Here is a 25,625-nt window from a genome sequence, read left to right on the forward strand (position 1 = left end):
TCATTGGCAACTGAATTAAAGAGCCAGTGAATGTAGTACAATTTTTTTCTTTCTGAAACCATTGTAAAGCAGGTAGTCTCACAAATAGAATCTTTTATCCACTGAGCCTCCCTTTTAACACTTTTGGCAAGAACAGTACTCAGAGATACAGAAGAATGGTTCCAGTAAGTCTGCTACAGTCTTTTGGTGATTTATTCTGTTAAAGGAATATTCTCCTATGTACATGGCCCTAGGCAAGAGAGGGCTGTAATAAACCAGCATTTCAGCCAAAACCATGGGATTTTCACTTTGTAACACAAAAGTATTGTGTTATACACAGTGAAATTCTAGTTTATCCCAAAGAAGTGGACAATGTGAAATTAATTAATGCAAACAGGGTTTATGAAAAAAAAGCAAGTTAAGTAAGTACCTTATATGTTAAAGGTACTTAACATATAACTGATTTGGTTAAAAATTATTTCAGTGTCTTACAGTGTAGTTCATTACAAATTCTTTCTTTTTTCCCTTAGGATTGACATATTTTACACTACAGGATTGTCAAATTCAGCTATTAAAAGTATTACAAAGAACCTGACTTAATCTTGTTACTATTTTGATTTTCCAGTAAACAAGTAGTATTTTAGCAGTAAAATGCAATTGTTAATTCATGATCTTTTCAATTCAAGACACCATGAGACACACCTCTTTAAATTTTCATTAGGACTTTGAAAAATATTTAGGAAAAAATGGATGTCTTAGACCATCTAGTCTTGAAAACGTGAACATTCTGACAAGTTTGCTCACTGTCAAAATGACTCACATCACTGCTGTTCCTAGCTGCTACTCTTTCTGATCACAGAAGTATTTCTCTCTGTTTTTAAAAACCAAATGCCATACCTGAATATTAAACAAGAAATATGTGTTGCTTAATCATTACCAATATTTAAACAGCAGAAAAATTTCAGCTACTCATAAAGACCTATTCTGCATCTATTATCAGCATTCAGTATTGCATAGTGTCTTACCCTAGCCAGGAAACCAGGAAAGAAAGACCAAAATTGAATTAACTCATTACTTTACGACAAACACTAAAACAAAGAACGACTATTTTTGCTCTAATGTGAAAGTCTACCGTGGTAACATCCATTTCAAAGTGCTTTCTGGATTTCACGTATACTTATTTTTACACCTGCCACAGGAGCACAACAACCTTGGGGACAGAATGTAACGAAGACCTAAGCATGCTCATTAGCACAGAATTGTTACAGAGGCAGTTTTAGATCCAGGTGCGGAACTCCACGTGACTCCTTCAAGCCTCCCCAGCTTTTCTCCTCTCTTTGTGTGTTGTTAAGGAATGAAACATAGGACTGAAGAAAGGCATCCAGAGACAGAGAATCTTGTGAGGAAAGGTACCTGAAAAAAACATTTCAAAGCATCCCAAGCTGACAGCGCCTGGCTAAAGGGAAACACTGAGGAGCTGAGGCATCTTCTACTTCACGCCCTCATGGCCTTCAGACAGTAACTTGTAAATGCTAAGCATCTTCATGATTTTGAATTTGAGAAGTCTCTCTGTGTGATACGTGCCTACCACTAGACATTCAAAGAACTGAAGGTCTCTATTTCAAGAAAGATGGAGGCAGGTGCTGCGCTCCCATCTGGCTTTGAATCCTCCTCAGGACTGGACTCATCCAAAGAGCAGTAATTCTGCCTTCAGTTGTCTTCCCTGGGGAATGAGATTCAAACTCCCAACTTTCATGCCTAGGACAGTGTCCTAAAGAAATAGCTCTATTCCACTAGCAATGCTGCAGTTAGGAGTGTTCCTCACCTTCTGTGGAGAAACATGCTACAATACCAAAAAATGAAAGATTCACTATATCAGAGAGGACAGAACAATGCTGACCTTCCCAACAGGCTTCTACCAACAAAAGGGAGTGTGACATGGATGTGGCAGACAAAAGTGAAAAGTGCTGTCATTCTAAAGGCAGTATCAGTTGCAAGGACACTTTTCCACTAAGAACTGAAACAAAACTTGGACCCCATGGTTTCATGTATGTCTTTGCTGTACTTGGAAAAACGTATTTCGCCAAAATACTGAAATCTGGCTTAGAAACAGCATTGGACCTGCTACTGCAGATACACATAGAAAATCACTCTAAAAATAAAATCAACTCCGCTTTAAACATTACCATTTACGTCATCCCCAGACTCTCATCGGAAGTTTGTTTAGAACCTCATCTCTCTTGATGGTTAAAAAGAAACTTCTAATGTACACTCAAACACTCAAGCTGCATTAGTACCCACCTGCTTCTGAGCAGCACTGTCCTTTAATAGTTTATATGCCCTGAATGGTGGTCTTATGTACTTACAGACAGCACCTGTACTCCACATCAGCTTTCTTATCAACAGACTAACCAACACATGCTGTTTTAGTCTTATTGTATAAAATGGACTGTCCATCTCCCTCACCACCATAGTCCTTCTCTGCATCTATCCCTGTTTGAGTTCATCTCTTCTCATGGGTGAGCAGAACCATACAGACTATGTTCCACTTGGACTGAACATAGAATTTATTTCAGTAGACCAAACAAGCTCTGGTTTTAATACATGGTGCAATAAAAAAACTTCCTCTCACCTTATCTCCAGCAGCTAAAAATTACAACAGATTTATCTGTAATGGAATTCTGACATATATCAATTGGGATGTGTTAATATGTATTTTCTCTGCTACACTACATCAGGCCATAAAGCTGAGAATCAACACCAATCAGCATCGACTTATGTCAAGCAAAAATATGAATGTAACATTACTGCTGGTCCACTTGCTTAACTCCCAGTTATCTACTGAAACAACATGTTGGTTTGATAACATATTTTCCACTTCTATCAAAAAAGTCGGTTCCATACTGTGGGGAGATGGATGGGGTTAAAAATTAGAGAAGACTAAGAACTATAGGGTAAAAGGCAGCTGCATCTCTCTGGATGGAACACAGTTGACATGATCCACAAATATTCCCTCCACAGAGATATGCACCTGCTACAGGAGATGGAGGGTGGAGTGGAGACACTGCAGCCTCCCTCCATAGAAGTATCTGCAGGGAGGGGACCATGGTAGTACTTTGCAGTTCATAAGACTGTGTAGTACCTGTTAAAAAAGGAAGACGGATGAAGATGTCCTGCAGCTGAGCCAACAACTCTGTCGAAATCCCTCTCCTCAGATGCCAAGATATGACCACCCCAATGAGCAGGTGAAGTGAAGCAAGAGAGTTTTACATCAATCAGAGGTAATATAACTTATGACTAAGGTCACTCAAGCTCCACCTAAACCTAAAGAGATAGTATAAAGTAAGTTGAGAATAGGGGGGAAATGGAGGAAGACTCTACCAAAACTGCTGGTATCAGTTAATGGGTTGAACCTGTCTTTACCCCCATAGGGACGCCTACTGGGTAAGAGTTATACTTTACACGTGTTAAATGCTGCTTTTAGAACTAGAGTGTGCTTGCTTTATAGTACAGTAAATTGCTTTAAACACATTTTTGCAGTCAGACGCTATCACAGACAACTCTCGAACCTTATTAACCTGTCACAATTTGTATTAATAAACAGTGTTATTCCATAAACTGCTAGAGTGAGTCCTTTACAGGTGCTAGCAGTTGCCAGCATTGGACAATACACTGGGAAGACCCACTGAGGGGTCTCCACACCGTTGGCTTAACCCCCCTGAAAAGGGCAGTCGAATCATCCTCAATCCGGTGAATCTGTTCAGTGAAGGGTCTCCTTATGGGATGTGGACAGACTGGTCAGGCATAAGGGTCTCAGCTTTCCTGGGGCACTGACAGACAAATAAATCACTAAGGGTTGAGAAAATCTCCCCACACTAAGGGTCAGTTAACCCCCCCCCCCCTTCACATGACACATACCAATTCAGCAAGGAGAAGAAAGAATAGCCATCGTGTCACTGCCACCAAAAAGCATCATCTGTCCTTCCTAAGCCCCAGTGGTTTCCTCAAGTGTTACACACGAGCTGTGCAAACAACACACTGATTCTTGAAACACGCAAATGGATTGTATGTTGGAATGTACAGGAAATTACTCACGGCAATTGAGAGTGTAAAGTCAAACAAATTACCATCTGTAATCGAAAACATGCAAGTAACTTTTAATTAAACATGATTCCTCTATGAAAAAAAAACCCACAATAAAATCTTACTAAAAGGGAAGATAAGCTAACAGGGAGGGAGAAGAATGAACAAAACAATGTTTTATGAAGAGAGTGTTGTTCAGGAAAAAAATTATACAAAGGAGACTTTTAAATGTATTTCTAACTTATCTTGATTCCAAGCCCACTTCAGTTTCAAGCAAAAACATACATGCAGGTAAAAAATGCAGGTTCTCAAAACCACAGGTAAGATATTAGAATGCTTATTTATGCAAGTAACTGATTAATTTAAAGCATCTAATATTAGATGGATACATATAGGAAGAATTTTGGAGTTTAAATGATCAAAAAAAGTATTAAGGAATCATACACCAACATCAAAAACACAGCAAAAACTATACACAAGAAAAACCCCAAACAAACACACACAATTTTTAAGCCACAGTTGGAGTCCTATCACAGAGAGGGCACGTAGCTGCTTGTGCCAAGGCCACAAGAAAGCCTGGTAAAGGGCAATCTCTTTAGTTGAGAGCCTGTGTTCTCATGAAAGTGTTGCATATGATACATCTGGATGTTAAAAGCTTGTTCAACCATTCAACAATCATCAAAACACTTTCAGAAAAGAAATATATACTATATTCTCACTTTGCACATGGAGAAAGCAAAAGGGCAAAACTAAATATCTTGATCAAAATTGCAATAAGACTAATGATTTTCATGAGACAGGTCTATATGACTTGTCTTCTGGCAGCTAGAAATCCCAATAGCTGCATAGCAGAGCTGGTACATCTTTAGGCTTTCCACAGGGAAGAACACAGGAATTCACTGGTAGTTTATCTAATCACTGACAACCTATTCCTCCCACTATCGTGACGTGGAAAAAACAAGGGAATATACAATTTTCCAAAGGCCAACTCAGAGCTTGCCCTACATTTTAACCTCGGTCAGCAAATTATCCTAGGGATAATAGGATTTCTGCCAGCAAAAGCTCTTTTGCAACTATTCCTTATACCAGTCCTTCATTAGGCTAACTACACCACACAAAACCCCCATTTTCTCAGCCTAACACTACAACATTTTCCCCACAACCCTGCTAGCAAAATCTTAATATAGACCATGGTTTTAGTGAGTAGAAGAAGAAATAATGCTTAGGGAAAATAAATCAGTAGGAACACTTTAACCGCAGGTATCCAGTTTACATTTCAAGGCTCTCTCTGCAAATAAAAAAGGGACATTTTTTCCAAAATTAAAGTTGAGCTGGGATCTGAAATACAGAGATCCCTACAATCAGGGTAGTCTACTACCTGCAAACTACAAATGCCACAATATGGGTATGTAAGCATCAAGGATCAAGAACAAAACTGAAGAGATTATATGCCGTCCCATGGGCTACAGAATCCACTTGCCAAACAACACTGTTCTAAGAACCACTGGATAAAGCTGAATATACAGAAAGTACAAGCCTATATGTTATCCTTTTGAATGGCTAACAATCAACCTCATGGTTTTCCTTGGAACAACAGTGCTAGAATTAAGTTGAATTTCTTACTTTTCTCAAAGTGGTCATCTATGTCTGCTTGCACTTTAGTGTCAGTGTTGTGAAATGTCCCTTTTCCATTCAGATCAGACTATAGGCTGAAGACAAAGGATGATAGTTACAAACTATCTTACTGCATGACAATATAACAGGATAAGTGTTTTATTCCTTACTTTCCCTTAAAGAATCTTTGGCATGCTGCATCTATCATTAAATGTATATTTAATAACCGAGAGATATAAACTTAGCTTTATAGCCTTCAAACCCAGCCAGATGAACTAGCTTCCTCATTTGTTAATGGTGCATCTGTCCAATGGACAGATAACTGTCTCACAAAAAGATGTTTCACTTCAAAAAGCCCATGCGTAAAGGTCACTGTAAGACACATTTTAGACCACACTTAAAAAAAAATTAGAGAAGGTCAAAATTAACTTGGGCGAAGAGAACAGGGAAAAATTGTTTTGGCAAACAGAGACAGCTGCCCTAGGCAAAGAGGTAACACTTCATACAATGAATGTGGGATAGGTTTCTTATCCAGAGATCAATGCCATGAGTTGTTCATTAGGTATAGTAACTTTCTTCACCTGAAACTGTGTTTGGAATAAGTAAATCTAGACATGCCAAGTACACTGTTTCTTCCCAGTGGGGGATTCTTTTCACATTTTTATTTGTTTTAAATAAGTTTGGATTTGATTATGAGCACTTACGATACTTGATGCATTTTTTTTTTCACTTTTCCATGTAAAAAAGCTTCTGTAAGTTTCAGGTTCCTGGCACCCCTCTCTTAATGACAATCAGTAGGACCTGCACAAGACAGTTTTCTCAAAGAAGCATGCTGCAAAAGGTAAAGGCAATCATGCACTCGCAAGAACTCAAGAGCCCAAAGAGGAGGTGGACCCGGTACTAGAAACTTATTGAAAAATGAGCTGTGGTTGTTTAACATCACAGCATTTTGGAAATCAGACACCGTGAGAACATAAATGAGTAACAGTTGGGAGGCCAACAAGCATCAGATTTGTTGAGCAGGCACAGAAACAAGAGTTACTTGTTTCAGCCATGTCTGAAGGAGGGGCATAACATTAACTATCAAACTTTTGATGAGCAATTTCATTCTGAAGACAGAATGAAGTTGCTTAGTATACTTTCACTTGAATATTTACAGAAGTTCTGCACAGAAGGAGACTGGAAATAATTTCTACTAGTCATTGAAATCAAATGTGTGTGCTTTGAACGTTGCAGGTTCTGCAGAATACAGTGTATAATTGCTGTATTTCTGCTTTATCTTCCTGAACTTGATTAGATGCTACTAAGCAGTTAGCCACCCAATTTTTGACTGGAAAACAAAATGTGACGTGAAGCAAACAGGTAAAGTTGAAAGTTAGTTTGGGGTCACTCCCTTCTCCTCACGCTTTCTTGCAACATCAACACAAAGGGACATTCCACAAACACCAGAACATATCTGCAACATGTGGAAATAATACTTTATCAGAATACAGAGTAGCCAACAGTGTTCACTGAGACAGGAGGTCATTCAGAAATTAGGGGTTTATTTATTTAATGATGTACATATTGATAGAGGGGCAAATGTAGCAGAACAATGAGCATGCTAAGAGGTCATTGTGAGGCAGTGCCAATAAAAACTTTAATTTTCTTTAATTTAAATGTTAGCAGATGTATTGAAGAATAATAGAATGCAGGTTGCACCAGTTTATGCTGAGTGAATTCTGTCCTGGGACAATTAGGGATAACTTAGGAGAGAAATGAAAACACACGAGTAACAGAAAAAAATAACTGAAACTACATATGCTTGCCAATACCTTATTTTCTAATACATGTTTCCTTCTTTCTTTTGAGAGTGAATTTTCCCAACTCATTTAACCAAAGTTGGAGGCTTTAGATGTGGTTATGTGGGTTGTCGTTGGTTTTTTCCTTTGAATCACTGAAGTAGTGGAAGAAAGAAATGCAGTAGCTGCCACATATCTAGATATCAGTAAAACATTTAATAGTCATGGTTAATTTTAAAAAACTGAAAATGCCTTGGGTAGAAGCACTGTCATGAAAATTAACAATTAGTTAAATGACTGCAAACAAAAGATAATGAAACATGGCAACACATGAAAAGGCGGTGTTTAAAGAAGTACTAAAGAAATGGGTTCTGAATTTTTTTTTAATTCATAATTGCAGAGGGAGAATAAACAATTTGATAACATGAAAACACTGGAGAAGGAGAAGATTAAAAAAATGAACAAAAAATAAAAATAATACGTAAATCTCTAGGGAATTAGCAATGCTGAGGAAAAGAGACATTTGGAAAAACTTACTGGAGACATCACTTGCATAGAGCTAGCGACTGAGCAAAGTCTAGGAAGCAATAATCCTGAACATAGTTGGAGTATACAGCACGTCTCCCACTGCCATCATTTCTAACTCTGTACAGATATCTATGTAAGCTTAACTAGTGACAGTTTTTCTTCATACAATGGTAAAACACTCTTCTGTCAGCAGCTATCAAATTCTGGAAGGTAAAATCGATAGTAAACATCAGATTAGATATGTTCCAGATACACATGAAAGGCAGGGTCACATAATTCTGTGTTCTAGAGAGCTCACACGAAGCACAATGGCATTTTAGGTAATTTAAGAAGTCATGTGGTTATATTTTTTAATTGTGACAAAACATACATATGGTCACAGTGTGCAAAAAGTGAAGGATATAAATACTGAGGATAGAGAGAAATCATCCAAGAGATATGAAAGCAGTACACAAAAGAACCAAAGAATGAACTCTGAAAACATATTCTGGAGGGGAAATCAGAATAAATTTGTTAGTAACATGTGATATACTTGGCTGTGGAATGTTTCTCCAAAAGAAGCACCCATTCACAAGCCATTTGGCATGGATACTTAAAATGTGCAAAGACAAAACTTTAGAGAGCATACAATATGGACTCTTCAGAGGGGAGATGGAGAGAGTGAATGAGAGAAATGGAAATAAAGCTCTCATTAAATAAAGACATCATTTTAGTTCCAAAACAAGGGACAGAAATAGTCCTACACATGAAGACTGATGAGGAAGATGCATGACAGGGGTTTTTTTATTTATACAGCATGCTATACTGTTACACTCCATTTTTATAAAACATAAAGAGTTTTCCCTGAAATAGCAGGTATTGGTCAGAGCAAAAGACAGAAGATACAGTATGTGCAGTATTTGGCCACAAGCACAGCAAATTCTACTGTCCATTATTGCAATGAAATTAGTGTAATTGGACAGATTTCACTTAAAATGAGAGTTCTAAGTAAGTTCCAACTTACTGGAACTCTACCATCTTGTTTTAATACTTAATCCATGCTGCTGTTCTCTCACCATGCAGAGCATCTAACAAAATAAGAGTATCTTACCCCCACTTCTCTTATGCAGCAGTTTGTGAGTAATGCCTAGTGTAAATAGATGAGCATTGCTGTGGCAGTAAAAATGTCAAAATAAAGGACCCACTGAAGAAGGCAGCACAGCCATGACCAGTAATGCAGCACAGTTGGAAAACAAAACTAGTAACATTAAGAGATTTTCTTTCTATAGTATCAAAACTTCCATATATGTTTCTACTTATTTTCATCATGCTGAGCAAATTGATTTTGGGGACAGTCACAAGGGCATCTTTTCTAGCAAATTCTACTCACACAAAGTAAGCCACTCAAGAATGCTCATTTAAAAAGAACACATCTAATAAAGATAGCATTCATTACTACTTTAACCACTTTCAAAGTAAGAGTTGCTTTTTCCTTCTGTATTCTTTAGCATATTAGAATAATAATTTTCATTTGTACGTGTAGCAGCAGCATTATCAGAAAATGAAGATATGCATATATAGACTGAAAAGTTTTAGTGGGAAAAGTATACTTAAAAGAAAAAATCATCAGAAATGTTAATTGGTGAAGACAAGCAACACGCTAAGGCTTTGCTTTAGCTGGGGACAAGGAAGAATAAGCAGTCAATCACAGTCAAGAATCTAGTTTTTTCTAGACATTTGATATTATTTTTCATGTACATACTACTACAGAGAGTGAGCTTTGCCATTGTTCTACCACAGTGGAGTAGGCAGATATAAAGTACCTCTCCATCTCCCTGCAGAAGTTACTTGCAACAGAACAGCTTCACAAAGGTTGGGTTCTTTTGCAGGTTGTTTACTCCCACATTAAAAAGCAGAAACTTCATACCAGTAGTATGAATTATTTTGTTAAATAAGAAGGGAAAATACACCTCATGGTCTGCTTCAGGATACCACAACCATTTATTACATTGTATTCAATACAGATTAACTCAATTCTTATCCAAAGACATTGTCCAGTTAACGGATACGAGTAAAGGTAATTCACCTACCATTTTGTAACCATACTCAGATTAACGGTATGGATGCCCATGTAAAATCAATGTCTTAGGGAATTCTTACAGTAGCAAATTATGTATTCCTACTACGGATAGGGCTTGAAGCATTTCCAGTATCTCCTCTGCCTCACTCCTTTATATAATTTTAGTGTGCAAAGTTGACAATGATCCACTCAAGTATCAGTACTTACGAGCTGATTGGTAGCATATATCAGTTTCTAAAGTCAAATACCAAGTAATTCTTCAGAAAGGTTAAAAGGCAGAAAAATACATATTCTGCTGTTAAAATAGGAAAAGTCTGTCTCAGAATAAAATGACACCAAGTACTTTTTGTAAATGAAATCAAATGGAGGTAACAACCTCTGTAGGGTAGATGTGTGTAAATACATCAGACAGAAAAAACCTGCAAAGATGAGAGTTTTGATGTGAACTTCTGTTGTTATCTCAAAGCATATAATCTTTCCATACCACAGCAACAGCACAGGTAAATGCCCCAGCTGTGACATGCTCAGATTGAAGTGTAGCTCTTCTTTAGTAAGACATTTTGTAACATGGGTGTAGTAATCAAGTCTCCTACTGCATCAGTGTACTCAGACATCTCTGTTTAATTGTCTACTCTTTTACTGCATTTCACTCCTTTAGCTCTGCAGAGCAAATGTGCTAAGAAATTCTAAATGATGGCATAATTCAACAGTGCAAGAATTATTTCCTAACTGCTTTGTGATTCCTGGTTAACTAGTAAGATCTAAATGTCACAGATAGACCTAAGGAAAAATACACAATGAACTCACAACCAGAGATCAACAAAGCTTCCATTACATGATAGCAGGAACAAAAGTGACAAATGTAGAAAGAGAAACTATATTAATAAATCTGTGGAAGAGATGGATACCAGAAAATTGCCTGAGAAATGATGGCAGAAAGACAAAAAGCATTTGAAAAATGTTTCATGCTTCTAGAGAGGATACAGGCTTGAAGGGTATTGGCAGAAAGAAAGAAAAAAGAAAATAAGTCTGTACTGAGCTTTTAATCTTTCCTTAATTGTACTGAGAGTCTCCAACATTATCCCCAGAGAGAATTAAGCATAAAAGCCTAAGTTACTCAAACAAGTTCCTTTATAACTCAGTCCTTTCAGAACAGCATGACTTCTTTGAAGGACTCAGTTTCTCAAAGACTAGGTCATACAAAAATCATATTGTAATGCATATTTTTATTATGCTAAAACAAAATTATGCTATTATATTGTATCCGATTCCACTAACCTCTACTCAGGAAAACGTGGATAGGGTTTTGTGGGAATTAACAGAATAGAGTTTGTTTGTATACTTTGGTTAATATTTCAGGAAAATGGTTTGCATTGGTAGCCAGAAAAGATATTTTTCATATGTCAAGATAGCTGTGGAATGCAAAATTAAATAGAAATTACTCAGAAAATGGGCAGAGGTTAAAATGTAAGCAAGTTGAATTATATCAGTAACTACTAAATGCAGGATGGCAAGGTTGAATTTTAATTGCTGATTATTTATCACCCTCAAACAAATGTTATACAAGCCTGGCTTAGAGTTATGTACAGCATCTAGAAGGAAGAGTATTTTATCAGTGTAATTTAAAATGAACAGAAGTAAAGTTCAGTCAGAAAATACCTAGTGTGTAAACTTTTATTTGTGAGTTTCAGGTTTAACTTCTACACTTGGGATTTAACTGAGAAAGTATTTTAAGCAGAGTTCAGGGGAAATATACACTAATGGTCTTATCAGCCATAGGATGAAGGATAAAGAAATTGAGCCTTAAGCATCACATCAGACTGTTCATATGAATTCACATATTCTGCTAAACCACTGCAGTCAACAACAGCCTGTAACAGAAACACTAGATGAAAACACAAATTTTGTGAACATTCAATGCATTACATAGTTTAAAAGTACATGGAATACATGCCTTAGAAGGTCACCACATCTTATGTGCTCTTCTTGAGTATTTGTGACATATACAACCATTCACCAAAATGAAAAAAATTACCCATGAACAAGTTGTTCCATGAATCTCTTTCAGATTTAAACATTTCTGAAGGCCTGCAGGCCTTTTCACATTGCTGGTGAACAGATTTCCAGGAATTTTGTAGCTAACTGAACTAATGGAATTAGAGCAATACTCACTAATCCTGAGAACCGTAACTGCTGGAGTTTTACTCCTCAGATTGAAAGAAGAATTGATTCAAGAGTAAGTACATGGACAACTGGGTTTTTTTTAAATCTCTTTCTTTTCTTGACATCTGGGACTGGCCATAATCAGCACAGATGACAAGACGAGGGAATGAGTCCTATAGTTCTTATTTTCTGCCCAGGAGAAATATTCCATATTCAGTTCTTAGTTTTCTATACCTTCCTTTTTAAGTGTACCTCTGGGATGCCTAGAGTTTGTAAGGCTTTGATACAATTTACCTCAGTACAAGGATTGGGCTGACCCTTCTGTTAAGCACCCCTGAACTACTAAGCCACAAAATCATTTGAGTGATTCCAGCCTCTCACTCTCACGTCATACCAGCTACATTGGTGGATAGAAGCTATTACAAAATGGACAAGATTAAAGAGACTTTAAACCTGCTGCCACCAGCCTGTGCTGCATATCATACAAGGAGAAGAAAGCAATTAGTAACTATCTGTGTTGAAATCTCATAATGCTCACTGATTTCATATGGATGAAGAGAGAGGAGAAACCAGACTAAGGGAAAGGGCTAACACTGAACCTTACAGCTCTAGTTATGACCAGGAAAAGACATCTATCAGAACCATACTACCAAGGCAAGCAAAGAGTGCTTTCTTTTTGAACCCATTTATTAATCCATATGCCTAATAAATTGATAATGTCTGAGGTTTGGCTTGCTTAGAGTTTTAAGTTGCTGAATGCTCATTCAAGGGAGTGTTTCCATAAGGAAGGAAGATTTACATTCCACTAAATAGGACTTGTAGGTTTCATGTTTCTTGCTACCTCAAAGTGAACACTTTTACAATACTTTTTAAAATTTATAAACTACACAAAACTGTGAGAATCAAAAGTAATAATATATATTATGATACAATAACCTTGCTTTCAGTTTGTGTCAAACTGCATAAGTTCTTCCACTGCCACAGATCTCATTGTCAAAGATCTCTAAATTTTTTTAATGCCAGCAGGTTTAAGCTAATGGATTTTTAAAATGTCGATATTAAAACATACCCATTGATCTAAGAAATGGTATCACATTATTTGCCTCACCCATTATACAGTACATGCAGAAAGCACCCATTCAAATGCAGAATGCAAGCATGCACTCTACAGCACACACAACCACATCAACTGCCGTAAAGCAACAAAAACTCAGTGTTAAAAGGAAGCTTCTAAGGGCTTACTATTTTTCTCAATAACCTGGAGGCAAACAGTAATAACAGATCAATCTCTTGTGCAAGAAAGAAAAAGCACAACTCATCTGAAAAGAAATGAAGGACTGAGATGATAACACCAGACAGAAGATCAGAAAGGGTCAATCTCTGAAATAACCTCATTCACATATGATCCCACAGTGAAGAATGGTCTGTGTCAAATCCAGAAGCTGAGAAGTGTAAGCAAAGCCCTATGCAGTTGATCCACTCTAAGTCAGGAAAGGACACTGCCAACAACAAACACAGCTAGAACCAACGCTCCAGGCAATCTCACATAGAAGTTTGACAAGGCAAATCTAAATTAATGCAGTAACATATACACCCACAATATCTGCAAAGATATAATTCTGATTAGATAGATAGCAGATTATATACACACACATTTGCAAAGATATAATTCTGTTATGTATTTTTTCCTCTCTGTGACAGATGAGAATCAGACGCATATTTAATAGTTAAAAATGTATGTTGGGGAAAAAAGCCAGAATCTAGTTTATAAGCTTCAAATCTTATGATTCTTCTATGAAAGACATTTTTACCTAATAAAAATGAACTAATGAAAGACCAGAAGTTTGTATCCTGAAATAATATTCATAGGCTCCCAGTTGTGTTTTGCAATATATGTTTTTGCCATTTAGCAAATCACGCTTAGAGATACCACATTTAATAATACAATCTGCTGAGGACGAAAAGCACTTTCTTTGCTAATAAAAAAGCTGGTTATAGAAAGTGCAAGTTTGGCAGTAAAGCTTTCAAGAAAAATTGCAGCCTGAAAAACATCTGCAGACTTTAAGTGTATACATTTCAGTTTGTCAGATGTTCTTCTGTAATTTAAATATTTTAAAAATTAATCAAAATAATTTACTTTTGTGAAAATCAGATGAATTCATATTTTTCAACTTTACCTCTAACCATGATAAAATACCAGAAAACCAATAAAGGCATTACTTAACAGGGAGACTGACACGCTTTCTGGATGTTTCTATTCCTTTTTATCAAAGAAGAAACCTCAAGCAAGTCAAGGTTTCTGCAATATAATTCAAGACCTTTTGAAGTGCTAATAAACATATAAACATTTACAAGGGCTGTAAATGGGAATGACAATATATTTTTGTATATTTTATCTGGTATAACAGGATTCAACAGGGGCTTCAATCTGATGGTCATTATTACAGTGATTCAGAATTGCACCTAAAAGCAATGACATGGTAGGAGGGATTAAGAGAAATCACATCTACACAGCCTTATTCCACCTCACACAGTGATTAGTGACAGAGTCATAAAATTTTGCTACTGAAATTCAGAATAAACTGGGAGACTGAGATGCAAATTGATTGTAGGGATGACACACAAGAACATGCACCAGGAAAGTTTGCTGAAGAGAGACATGAGGAAGGATAAGGCCTTTCCACTCAGCTTGTTATTTTTCAGTATTTTCAGTTGCTTAAGGGGTGTCTGAAGTGCCACTGTCTTTCACCTTAAAACAAGGATAACAAGGATAACTCACAGAGTTAAAACTAACTGGATCTTCTGCAAGAAGTTTGCCTCATTGACAATACTGAATATGATACATAATGGCATAGCAAATTATCTGAAACAGAGTGAATAATTATTGATTATGAACTTTTCAGTCACAATGCCATTACTTAGCAAAGAACATTTCATAGCAAGACTCTATCAAAACACTTATACACTTTCATCAGTACATATCACATCAAGAGAAAAGCTGCATTATTGAAGTGAAAAATCTACCTCCTACATAAGTTTCTCCACTGCCAGTGGCCAGGAAGATTACTTTAGAAGATAACACTGTCATTTTGTGTTCACAAAATCTGCATCCATTCTTACAATATGACGTGACTAATACACCTGAATGAAAGCAGCAGTCACTGTGTTGCTATGCTGACAAACATGGCTCATTTTGAGGTATTTTTGGCTACTGAGGATAAAATGCTGTTTCATACTTGTTTAAAATCTCCTCTACCAGACAGAGCATCACTTGTTAAAATTAGAAATGTTTGACAAAGCAAAACAAGAGGGAAAAACCTAAAACCATATTACAAAAATGGTCAAAACCAATATAACAGCAGCACTAAAGGCCAGACTCTGCCCCCATTTAGCTCCATGTGTATCAAAGCAGTTGTGTTGTATTTCCTTGAAACATGGTCAATTCACACCAGCAAAACTGGGAGTGCTATCTGTCACTTCTTGGTATAATAACAATTTCGGAATCTTTCCCTGCTACTCGCTTGCATGCTTTATCAGTATTAACACAGAAGGTATGAAGGAGGAATGTTAGCTATTTTCAAAGCTCTGCTCACATCTTGCCAGTTCTGTGTTTACTGTCATATTCTAAAGCTGGGCAGGGGGAGGGTTATATTCTTCCTCCTTCCACGTGTTCCTATATGAAAAAAATCTCCTTCTTGCCTATCATCACTTCATTTTTCAATGTCTCTCACACTATCTCTGTTCCTTTGCATACAAATTTGAACTGGTTATCAACTGAAGGTTTGCAGACAACATAAAGCAACACATTCCACACACTTGAGTCCTTCCGTGTCTTCCTTCTGTGTTGTATTTTGTGTCTTTTAACATGGAATAATTCTTCCTTATTCTGCCAAGGTGGCTATTTGGGATGTTGGTGAACACAGTATTCCAGCTACACTGAAAATGCAGGCTACCACAATTTGATCACTTTTACAATAAAACACCATTAGAGAGACAAATCAGCACGGAATCGTTTGAGCAGTCAATGGAGAGCGTGACATGAAGCGGGTAAAGACAGCTGAGTGTTCCATGACCACCTTTTTATATTTTTGTGGGTCTCCAAGCACTTCACTATTTTAAATCACATGATCACCCATCCTGCAAAGCTAAATATTCTGTATTTTATTAACTATAGTTTCATGCCTCTACTCTGTTTGCCTATGGGAAATCAGTAAATCAGAGCAGAGACTTCTGCAATTGATTACTGGGCAATAAACGGGCACAGTGGTATACCATAAATCAAGCTGATGGTTAAGGGGCTGGACATGAATCTGATTTTTTTCTTTGATTCCTCTCTTTCAATATTTCATTTCTCAGTTCAAATTTAATCTCTCACTCAAATGAACCGGAAAGAATTTCTAGTATGGAATACTCATTGGTGAAAAGGTGTATTAGAAAGTACTGACATTTACATGAGATTTCTAATACTATTCACACATGTTGAAGTATTTAGGAGTCTCTTAGAGAATGAAGCAAGAACATTCTCAAGTAACAAAGCAACATATATTTTCCAACAGTCTAAGACAAGGAAAAGGTTACCTCTCTGAAATGCTACTACTGCATTACACTGCAAAACACCACAAGATAAAATCCTTTGATAAACAATGTACTTAACATTTGGCCAAATGGATAGACCAAATGAAAATCCTTACATGTTTATATTAATTAATGTATTTTTACAGTGCCTTCGTAATTCCTATTGCCATAACCCCAGCACATAAAATGAGGCATAGGATTATATTATACCTTGATATGAAGGTGTGATTAGATATAACTTAAAGCAACAAACTTCCATGCAAATTCACTGAGAGCTGTGGTCTCAATTCTGATGAACTTAAGCCTCATCAGAAACCTCAGTGAGCAGTGCTACAGCACGCCATTTCATACATTTATTTCCTACGCAGCATCCCATTGAAACGTCATGTAAAATTTCTTCTGTTCTGACAGATCTGTTTTTGAACTAGCTCATTAAAAACTAACATTCACAATGCTCAAAAAACAAAGTAGGTAAGAAAGCTGCTTCTCCCAAAGCTATCATTACAGAGCAGTGAAGCCTGCTAAGGGCTACAGAATGAACATTAGATGGGCAAAAGCAAGAAGTAAGTTATGCTACAGTTATCAGACTACAGGAAGTGTAAGTGCCACTGAATATGAATTAAAAAAAATAATTAAATATTCATTCTGACCTTACAGGGGCCAAGTCTCCCTCTCTCCAAAGTTACTGCATATCGAAGTAGTAGCTGTTCTTCATTTACTTAAGCTGAAATGTTTCTCAAGGCATGTTCAGTAACTTCTAACATAATCTTATTCCACACAAAAGGAAATTGGTTATTTGTGTGTTATCCAAGGAAGGCTGAGTAATACACTGCGGTAGGAAAGACCTCTAAAAATAAGCCACCTCTCAGCAGATTCACTCCCTTCCTGTCTGGGTTTGAATCAGTTTGCAACTGCATGAAAGGACAAAGGTTGAGGATGAACTATGGAGAACTTTGTAATGATCACGCTGCTCAAATGAATTCACTTCACTCCTACTCTGTTTAAAAGAAGCCAGCTATTAGGGGTGGAGCAAGCCAGTGGCCCAACAGGATGTGCATGACCAGAGCTCCTCATGTATAGCCTCCTGCTTTCATGTTTATTTTTGGATGTATTTTCCTTTGTGTTTTGGAACAGATTTTTGGGCAAGGTAGCTAGCACCACAACCACACTTATCCATGCTAAAGAAGGAAAGCAAGTATTTATCAACACAAATAGTACCTTTTCCTACAGATTCACAGGGTACCTTGGAAGTCTACAGTAACCAGTAACTTTTTCGTGTTTGTCAGTGGTCCACAGAGACCAAAGCCAGGGACAACTGATGCACAAAGGCACATCCCAGTGACTCCCACAACCTCCTAAAGCTTCTTCATCAGAGAACAGCACTAAGCTGTGTGAGAATCTAACCAGAGATTTCGTCACCTCTAATCTGCTGTAACAGCCATTGACAGACGAGTCTCCAAGGATGAGTAAACGTAGAAGTTCAACAATGTGCCCAAACAGGATGTTACTGCAATGGACTCGGCCACTAGAGACAAGACTATGCCCTTTTAACTGCTAATTGTTGTTCTCAGGACAGTATCATTGGTGTTGACCAGCATTCCCTGACTGTTAGAATTGAAGATCATAGGAAATCTTTCTGTACTTAAAGGACTGATTGAATATGGGGCTCTGTGTATTACAGAAGACATCTTACTATATTTTTTATAAAGAATACTTTCCCTTTTCCTCAAAGAGTATTTAAATTCACAAAACTGACAGAAGAATACTGATAAAAAAAGAAAAAAGTCTGTTTAGTAGTAGCTATCTCTCTTTTTCATGTATAGACTCAACTGCAATAGTACTCTAAGAAAGTAACTTTGCTGTATATTGTGTATTAAATATGTCAATAAACCACATCTGATCTGTGATTGATTCTGCCAATACAATCATTTCTTAGAGAAATACAGCTAATACGAGATAAGTTACTTTTCAATTTAAAAAAAACTCAAAAGGTCTGCAAATTCACATTTTGGAGTTTGAGAGATTCTGAAAATTCTTTCTAAACTTAGAAATAATTAAAATAGACAGGTATTATACCTTTCTCTCGCTTAAAATCTAGTTTCAGAATATACTAAAAGTTTTATAAGCAATATAAAAGAATATTTATTTGTCTTCCAAAGAACTGCATAGATTTGAGGTAGAAAAATATGTGTTGCAAATGTGAACATCAGTAGATTTCAGTACTAAAAACTTTTTACTATAAAGGAAGACAGTTCATAGCTCTTAGCCCTAGCATTTCAGATTAGTTGCATAATACATAAATGTCAATACTGAATCAATGAATGCTGGTTCATGTTCCAAAATTACAATCACAACTTAAGATCACAAAATTACAATCACAAAAATAAGAAAGAATATTAAAAATTGCACTATTGGGGTTTCCATGCTCTGTAGGTCAAAAATCTTTAATTGGCCAACAGAGTTTTAATTTGTTCTTTGCAACAAAAGAGTGAAAAAAGTAAATTTCCACAAAAGTAAATTTCCTGGGGAAAAACACACAAACAAATGAAAAAATCATGTATAAAGGGTATTTCTTCTCTTTTGTTAGTAATCATAAAAATCCTACATAAATAGAATCTGTAACCATTTGAAGAATTCCAACCTCACAATTTATTTAGATTGTTCTTATAATACAGTATTATACTGTTTTGGAATTATTCAACAATATATTTTCTGGATAAACAACTTCTCTCCTGAATTGAATTTTCATTATCTGGAGAGCTGAAATTTGCATGCAGTAGATTTTAGTTTATACCATATCTGGGTTGTAATGACACTGACATTGTTGCCTTTTCCCATTTCTCCGTGGTACCACTGATTTTAAGTATCTATTATCTATTCTTGACTTTGTGTGTGTTTTCATTAAAACCAAATTAAAACAAATCTGAATAGCATGTCATTGTATCAATAACAATTTCCCCATATAGACTGTCACAGTAAAGATGAAATTTAGGATAAGGCAGAGAGAACAAAGCAGCATCCATAACATAAAAAAAGTCTCCCTTTAGAAAAGTATTTACTTTTCTTCAGGTAACAATAACATTAATAATAATATACTACTGTTACTATTGCTAGCATATTTTGGGGGAATTTTCTTAAATAATTTTCCGTCTATTTTAAACATTTTCTGTTTATCATACTTAGCTGCAATTTATGCAGTCTCTGGGATTAGCAGATTGTAAGGAAATAAATACTGCCTTGAAAAAATGAAAAACTCAATTCTACCTCAGACTAATCAGCAAAGCTGTATTTCATGACATAATTTTCTACTGAGAGCACAGGGATAGCCTCCTTGAAAGAAAGCACACCAAAATATATCAAAAGTTCACTGTAAAACGGCACAAAAGGCAAAGAAGCACCACAAATCTAAACTGTGGTCTGTGGCTGACACCTGCAGCATTTGTGACATGTTCTACTGCACAATTTCATAAAAGCTGCAACATAAAAGATGTGTGCTAAAGCTTCCTATGATCACTCTCAATACTTCCAACACACATGATCTTTCCCAAAAGCATCTATCATAAAAACACTCACCAAAATCAGCAAAATTGCTAGAAACAACACTGTACTGATGATTAAAGAGCAAATTATGTTGGCATTTTTGTTTTAAAACAACTTCAAAAATTTTAAGAGGGGAACTTAACCTCCACTCCCCCAATAATCCTGATAGGAAAACAACAGTCTCTGAATGCTTAGAAAGAAATTCATATACATAGGAGCAATTACTGTGCTTATACCAATTAAAAGTGATTTTTTAAAAAAAACGCTACTGGGGAAACCTACAATTGGATTTATTCTCCTCCATCATTATCTTGTAAAGCACTATCTTCATTAACAAATTTCTGACCACTGGCAAGTGCTGCATATGTTAAAACTGAGGAGACCACTGGTGTATCTAATCTTTTAATGCCAAGGCCTAAAACTATAATGCAGCTGCTGTAGAGAAAAAAGATTATGAACTGGAGAAAAATATTGCCTTGTCAAATTCTTCAAATTTGCTATAAGACCTTACCAGCATTTTAACTGTAGAACTTGCAAAAGAACCCAGTACAAATCATGGCTATGCAATTCAAAGAATGATATCTAATTAGAGCATTAATGGCAAGCATGTTTCATTCACACAGAGGTCCTTCACACCTCGGTCATGCTACACCATCAATTATGCTCAAGGTAACATATTTGCAGACAGGTGATGGAAGTGCTGTTTTCTCTATCAGTGTAGTTAGTTGTGGATTTGATTTTTTTTCTGATACTGACTTTAGTACTGCTTTAGGACAATTATTTGCAGTATAACACTGCTCTTTCTCAAGAAAAGAAAGAAAAAAAAAATCCATCTGTCTGCACTCAGGAGAGAAACTAAACTAAAATGTTACAACCAGCATATATTTCTTAAATATAGTTGGTGTCCCTAGACCTGCAAGTTTAGGACATTGTCACACCATCTGACAGCTCTACAGAACACCTACACTTATACAGTCACCATTTAAAACAAGCTGGCACTACAAACTGGCAGTAGTGTAGGCCTGGCCAAAGGAACCAGAACACTTTTCCAAGCAAATGTAATGCTCACAAAAATGCAGACAGACTCAAGTTCAGTAACTTTCCACAGTAACATGTTAATGAAGTCTTCTCTGAGTGGGTACCAAAGTACACGCAGATTATAGAATGAAGAACCTCAGCACTATGTTCTCCACAAAGGAAAGTTTTAAGGGAATTCACATGTAATCAGTAAGTTAATTTTTAAGTGATCCTGATCCATCTGCAAATTCTAAACCCCTTACAGCTGGTGATGAGACAAGAGTAAAGGAGAATAATTTAAAATTTCAGAGTATATTAAGGACAGACTCTCCTCATAAATGTTGGCAATAAAAGCAAGTTTAAGGCTAAGAAAGCAACACCTGCAGTATACAAATAAATTCTACCAGAAACTTCACATAAGTTATTTCATTAGAAGAGGCCTACAAGAAATACAGGAATATGCAATCATGCAGAATATTAAGCACTAAAGAGAAGTAAAAATTTTTTTTCCAAACTGATTTCAAAGAATTATACTTTACTCATGGTATAAATGTGCTTTTATTTCATTACAAACACTTAACCTTTTAAGTAATTTTTTTCTGCATTAACTGCAAATAAATCTGAATTTACCTCCCAAAGTGCTTTAAAGTCCTTCTGCTCAATTCTAAGGAGCTCACTATATTCTCTGGTAACGATGGTAGCATGGCGAGGAGTGTTATCCAGAATGGACTCTCCAAAAGCAGTTCCTATTCCCAGAGTGCATATTGTCACAGCATCCTTTAAACAAAAAAAAAAAAAAAAAAAAAAAGGGACAGACATCAAATAATCTGAGATGTTTTAAGAGTCTTTGTGTCACATTTTCTAACAGCACTGCCTTAAGATTCTTCATCAATCTGCTCTAAAGAAAATTAATTAAAGTGCCAACAAAAAAAAAATCATATGCTGATTAACAACATGGGAAGCATTAATGTGGAAACAAGCAGGATTTCTGTTCTCTATATCCATCAGTTGAATTAGACATTTCCCTCTGCAAAGCTGAGAACACAAGAGTCACCTTCACATTTGGAAGAAAGTACGACCTCCGTTCATCTGCGTCTCAACACTGCTGTGATGATGAGATCTTTAGAAATCTCAGAGGTGATGAGAAGGTAACTAAAGTCAGAAACACAATCTTGGAATATAAATTTCTGTCCTACATAGGTTACCCTCATCAAAAAGAAAATTTGCCTGTTATGTTTTCTCAGTAAACATACTTTTCAGTTATAATATCCTCTTGTATTTATAATTCATTTCCTTGTTGTACAAGGTCTGTGAGCAATGCAGTTGAACAGTTTAACCAGCTCTCTTGGCCTTTCTGTTGAAAATGCCAGTAAATTTCTCAGTTGCTAATGGATATTTGCCAATTAAGTACCAGACCAAAAAAATTATTATTGTCACATAAGTCAGGGATTTCAAGGAAACTATTAAAATCCAAATAACCTGAAATAGTCATATCCATGTATAGAGTATTCAGAAGGGTCCCAAACAAGCAGTAAAGTCCACTTCAAAAGAGTCTATATGAGCACATGTCATTCATATGATTGAAAGATGTCTAAATGAATCTCCCTTAGCCAGGAACCCTTCTGTAATGGTTCCAATAAAAATTATGAGCTACTGCAGACAAAAAATTAAGACTACTAGCAACTAAAGAACTTGCTGAATCAAAATCTTTAGACATATATTCTATTCTAGGCTTACAAGTTGCTATGCTCCTGAGCACAAGCTTGAAGCTGAACACTTACATACGTCTTTTTCTAAGATGGGCCTTAATTGACTGTCTGTTAAGTAATTTTTAAAAATAGCAACAGCATTAAGAAATTAAAATCATAAAAACTGCACTTGACAAAGGAAATCATGTGCACACAAATACACATAAATACATAAAAACACATGCTAACTTTACTTGATACAACCTCAGAAATTTAGTTTAATTCCAAAATATAGAATTCATGCAATGCCTACAAAAATCAACATAGAAACTTTTGTTATCTTTTTGGTAGATAATCCAAGAGAGGCACATGAGCATATTTCAGCATCATTTGCTGTGTTTAAAATTGCACTGTTTTCCCTTCATGCATCTAATATGTTGTAATAGGCAAATGTTATTAAGATCAAGTTAGTAGCTTTATAATTGCAATACAAAGACAAAAGCCCATAATAGTCCAGTTCCCTGAACCATAGCAAATTGCTTTTACACAGATGCTACCATATAAAATTATATGTTCAGGAAAACAAAATCAATTATGTCTTAGAAAAGATCTAGGAAGAACTTAACAACTGTCAGAAATAAATTTTCAAGGAAGGCAGATAAGAACAGGTTTTGTTAACAGACAGAATATTTGGGAATGAGCACCCAGGCAGCTAAATAGAGGTCTCTGCAAACAGACTATAATATAGGTTACACACTAAAGTTCTGCCATAACAAGCTCACCTTTCCAGGATGAAACACTATATGCATGCTACCACGCTCACAACTGCACTCAAAAGAGCTACAAAGAAAATGTGCCTACTGCTCACACAAAATTTGATCTCCAAATGTCCAATACATTCTTCTCAACTCTATTTAGAAAGTTCAGATAAAAGAACTCTCCTAAGGGCAAGACAACCAAACAGCCTGACATAAAAGAAACTTTTCCATTAGGTGGATCATAAACAGTGTTTACATTTTCCAACTGTTTTCTCACTCCCTCCCCCTCCTTCCAAAAAAATAGAACTCATTTGGAACACTTCATCTTTTTTTGACTGTTTACAACTCTGATGAGGCAGCCATTCAGCTGAAGAAATAAATTAACACTGTGGGGTGTTAGGTCAAGAGGCTGGAATGGTCTATCTACATTCATTAAATGAAAGTCCAAGCTTCTGTGAAGTTCTTTCAGGTTTTTTCCCCAGCCATCACTGTTCTCCATAGAGATGCAGTTTCACATCTAGCTAGGGCGAAGGACCTTATGTCTTCTTCAAGACTTCAGAGCCCCATTTTCTCGCTGCCCCTTATTTATACATCTCCAGCCTCCTGGGGAATCAGGTGTGCTTTCTATTACACCTGTTAACCTTGCACTCAAGAATCTCCCGCTGTTCAGTGTAGACTTCAGGAAGATTGCTGGCAGCTCAAAACTCAGTTTGCCATTCCCCTCTGCAATCCCAGAAGCAGCAGGGGGTTCTAGCTGCTGGTAACCAGCTAACATTCAAACAGCTATTTAAAAGGCAGTATTAGAGACTTAAAAAAGGTGAGATTGTTTCCATTGGTGTCCTCTGAACACACTATAAAATGGTAGCATTCAGAGGCTGTTTGTGTATTCAGTTGCACTGACTGTTACTGCCAAGTGAGACACATGCAGTGAAAGATTTGTTAAACCTCCCTGTCATCCCCCCTCAATCTAAAACATTATTGAATTCGTAAGATGATTCTACGGAATGGATGAAAATCAGAAACAAGGCTCTACCTTATTCCCTCCCCCACCATCACAAGGCTCATCCCCACATGCTCCTCCCTGACTTGTGACACCTTCTGTTTTTCAACCTGGCAACCAGAATTTTTGTACTGTGTGTAAATAAAATCGTGGTGTCTGAAAGAGAAATTAAGAAAATAGGGAAAAAATTACAAGATTCCAGGTTCAAAGGGATTAAGGACATTTCTTTGAAATTTTAGTTTATTCAACACTTTGAGTTTATAAGGGAGTTGATGTAGCTAGTTTATTTTTAATTTCATCATTTTCCCATACTTTGCATCTTTATATCACCTTTGCACCTGTCCCTCTAGGACACTATACCATCTCCATGTTTAATTAGAGATTTGCAAAAGCTGGCATTTTGAGAAGTTTGCTTATTATTACTTTGACACAGTTCAGTTTGTCCTCAGCAAAAATTTCCTTTGATAATGAGAAACCAAGGATATACATGAAAGGAAACTATCTAAGAAGTGCTTTTTCTGTTCCATTACCTTTACTGGAGTGATTCAGCCATTCCTATAAGAAATTCTTATCAAACTACTTCTAAGAATAACAGAAATACCTTCCCACACTAAAACTGCAGCCTGTAAACATATTTTAGGCCATCCTTTTTACACAAGACAAGGTAATTTGCTCAAAGGAGGTATTATGCTTCTAGAAAGACTGTGACCAGTTTTTCTTCTAGTACCTAATTAAAATATTTACGGTTCAGATTACTTGTACTGTAATAACACATTCATTATTTCCATTTCTTTCTGTCTGATCTTCTAAAAACTACCTGCAATGCCTTGGACTTTTTCC

The 25,625-nt window shown here is 36.3% G+C and overlaps 1 protein-coding gene across 4 annotated transcripts in view; it reads right to left on the bottom strand.

Annotated features, from left to right (window-relative positions):
• RAPGEF4 (Rap guanine nucleotide exchange factor 4) overlaps positions 1–25,625 on the bottom strand; it is a 153,254-nt gene that overhangs the window by 108,636 nt on the left and 18,993 nt on the right. For all 4 annotated transcript variants that reach the window (XR_003526588.1, XM_027636801.1, XM_027636800.1 and 1 more), the window contains exon 4: positions 21,970–22,116. Coding sequence is in view for 3 of the 4 variants with exons in the window: in XM_027636801.1 (XP_027492602.1) it covers positions 21,970–22,116 (147 nt within the window). In the remaining variant the exon portion in view is untranslated. The remainder of the gene's footprint in view (positions 1–21,969; positions 22,117–25,625) is intronic.

The sequence above is a fragment of the Corapipo altera genome, unplaced genomic scaffold (assembly GCF_003945725.1).
Source record: "Corapipo altera isolate COAL_440 unplaced genomic scaffold, ASM394572v1 45, whole genome shotgun sequence".
Lineage (NCBI taxonomy): Eukaryota > Metazoa > Chordata > Aves > Passeriformes > Pipridae > Corapipo > Corapipo altera.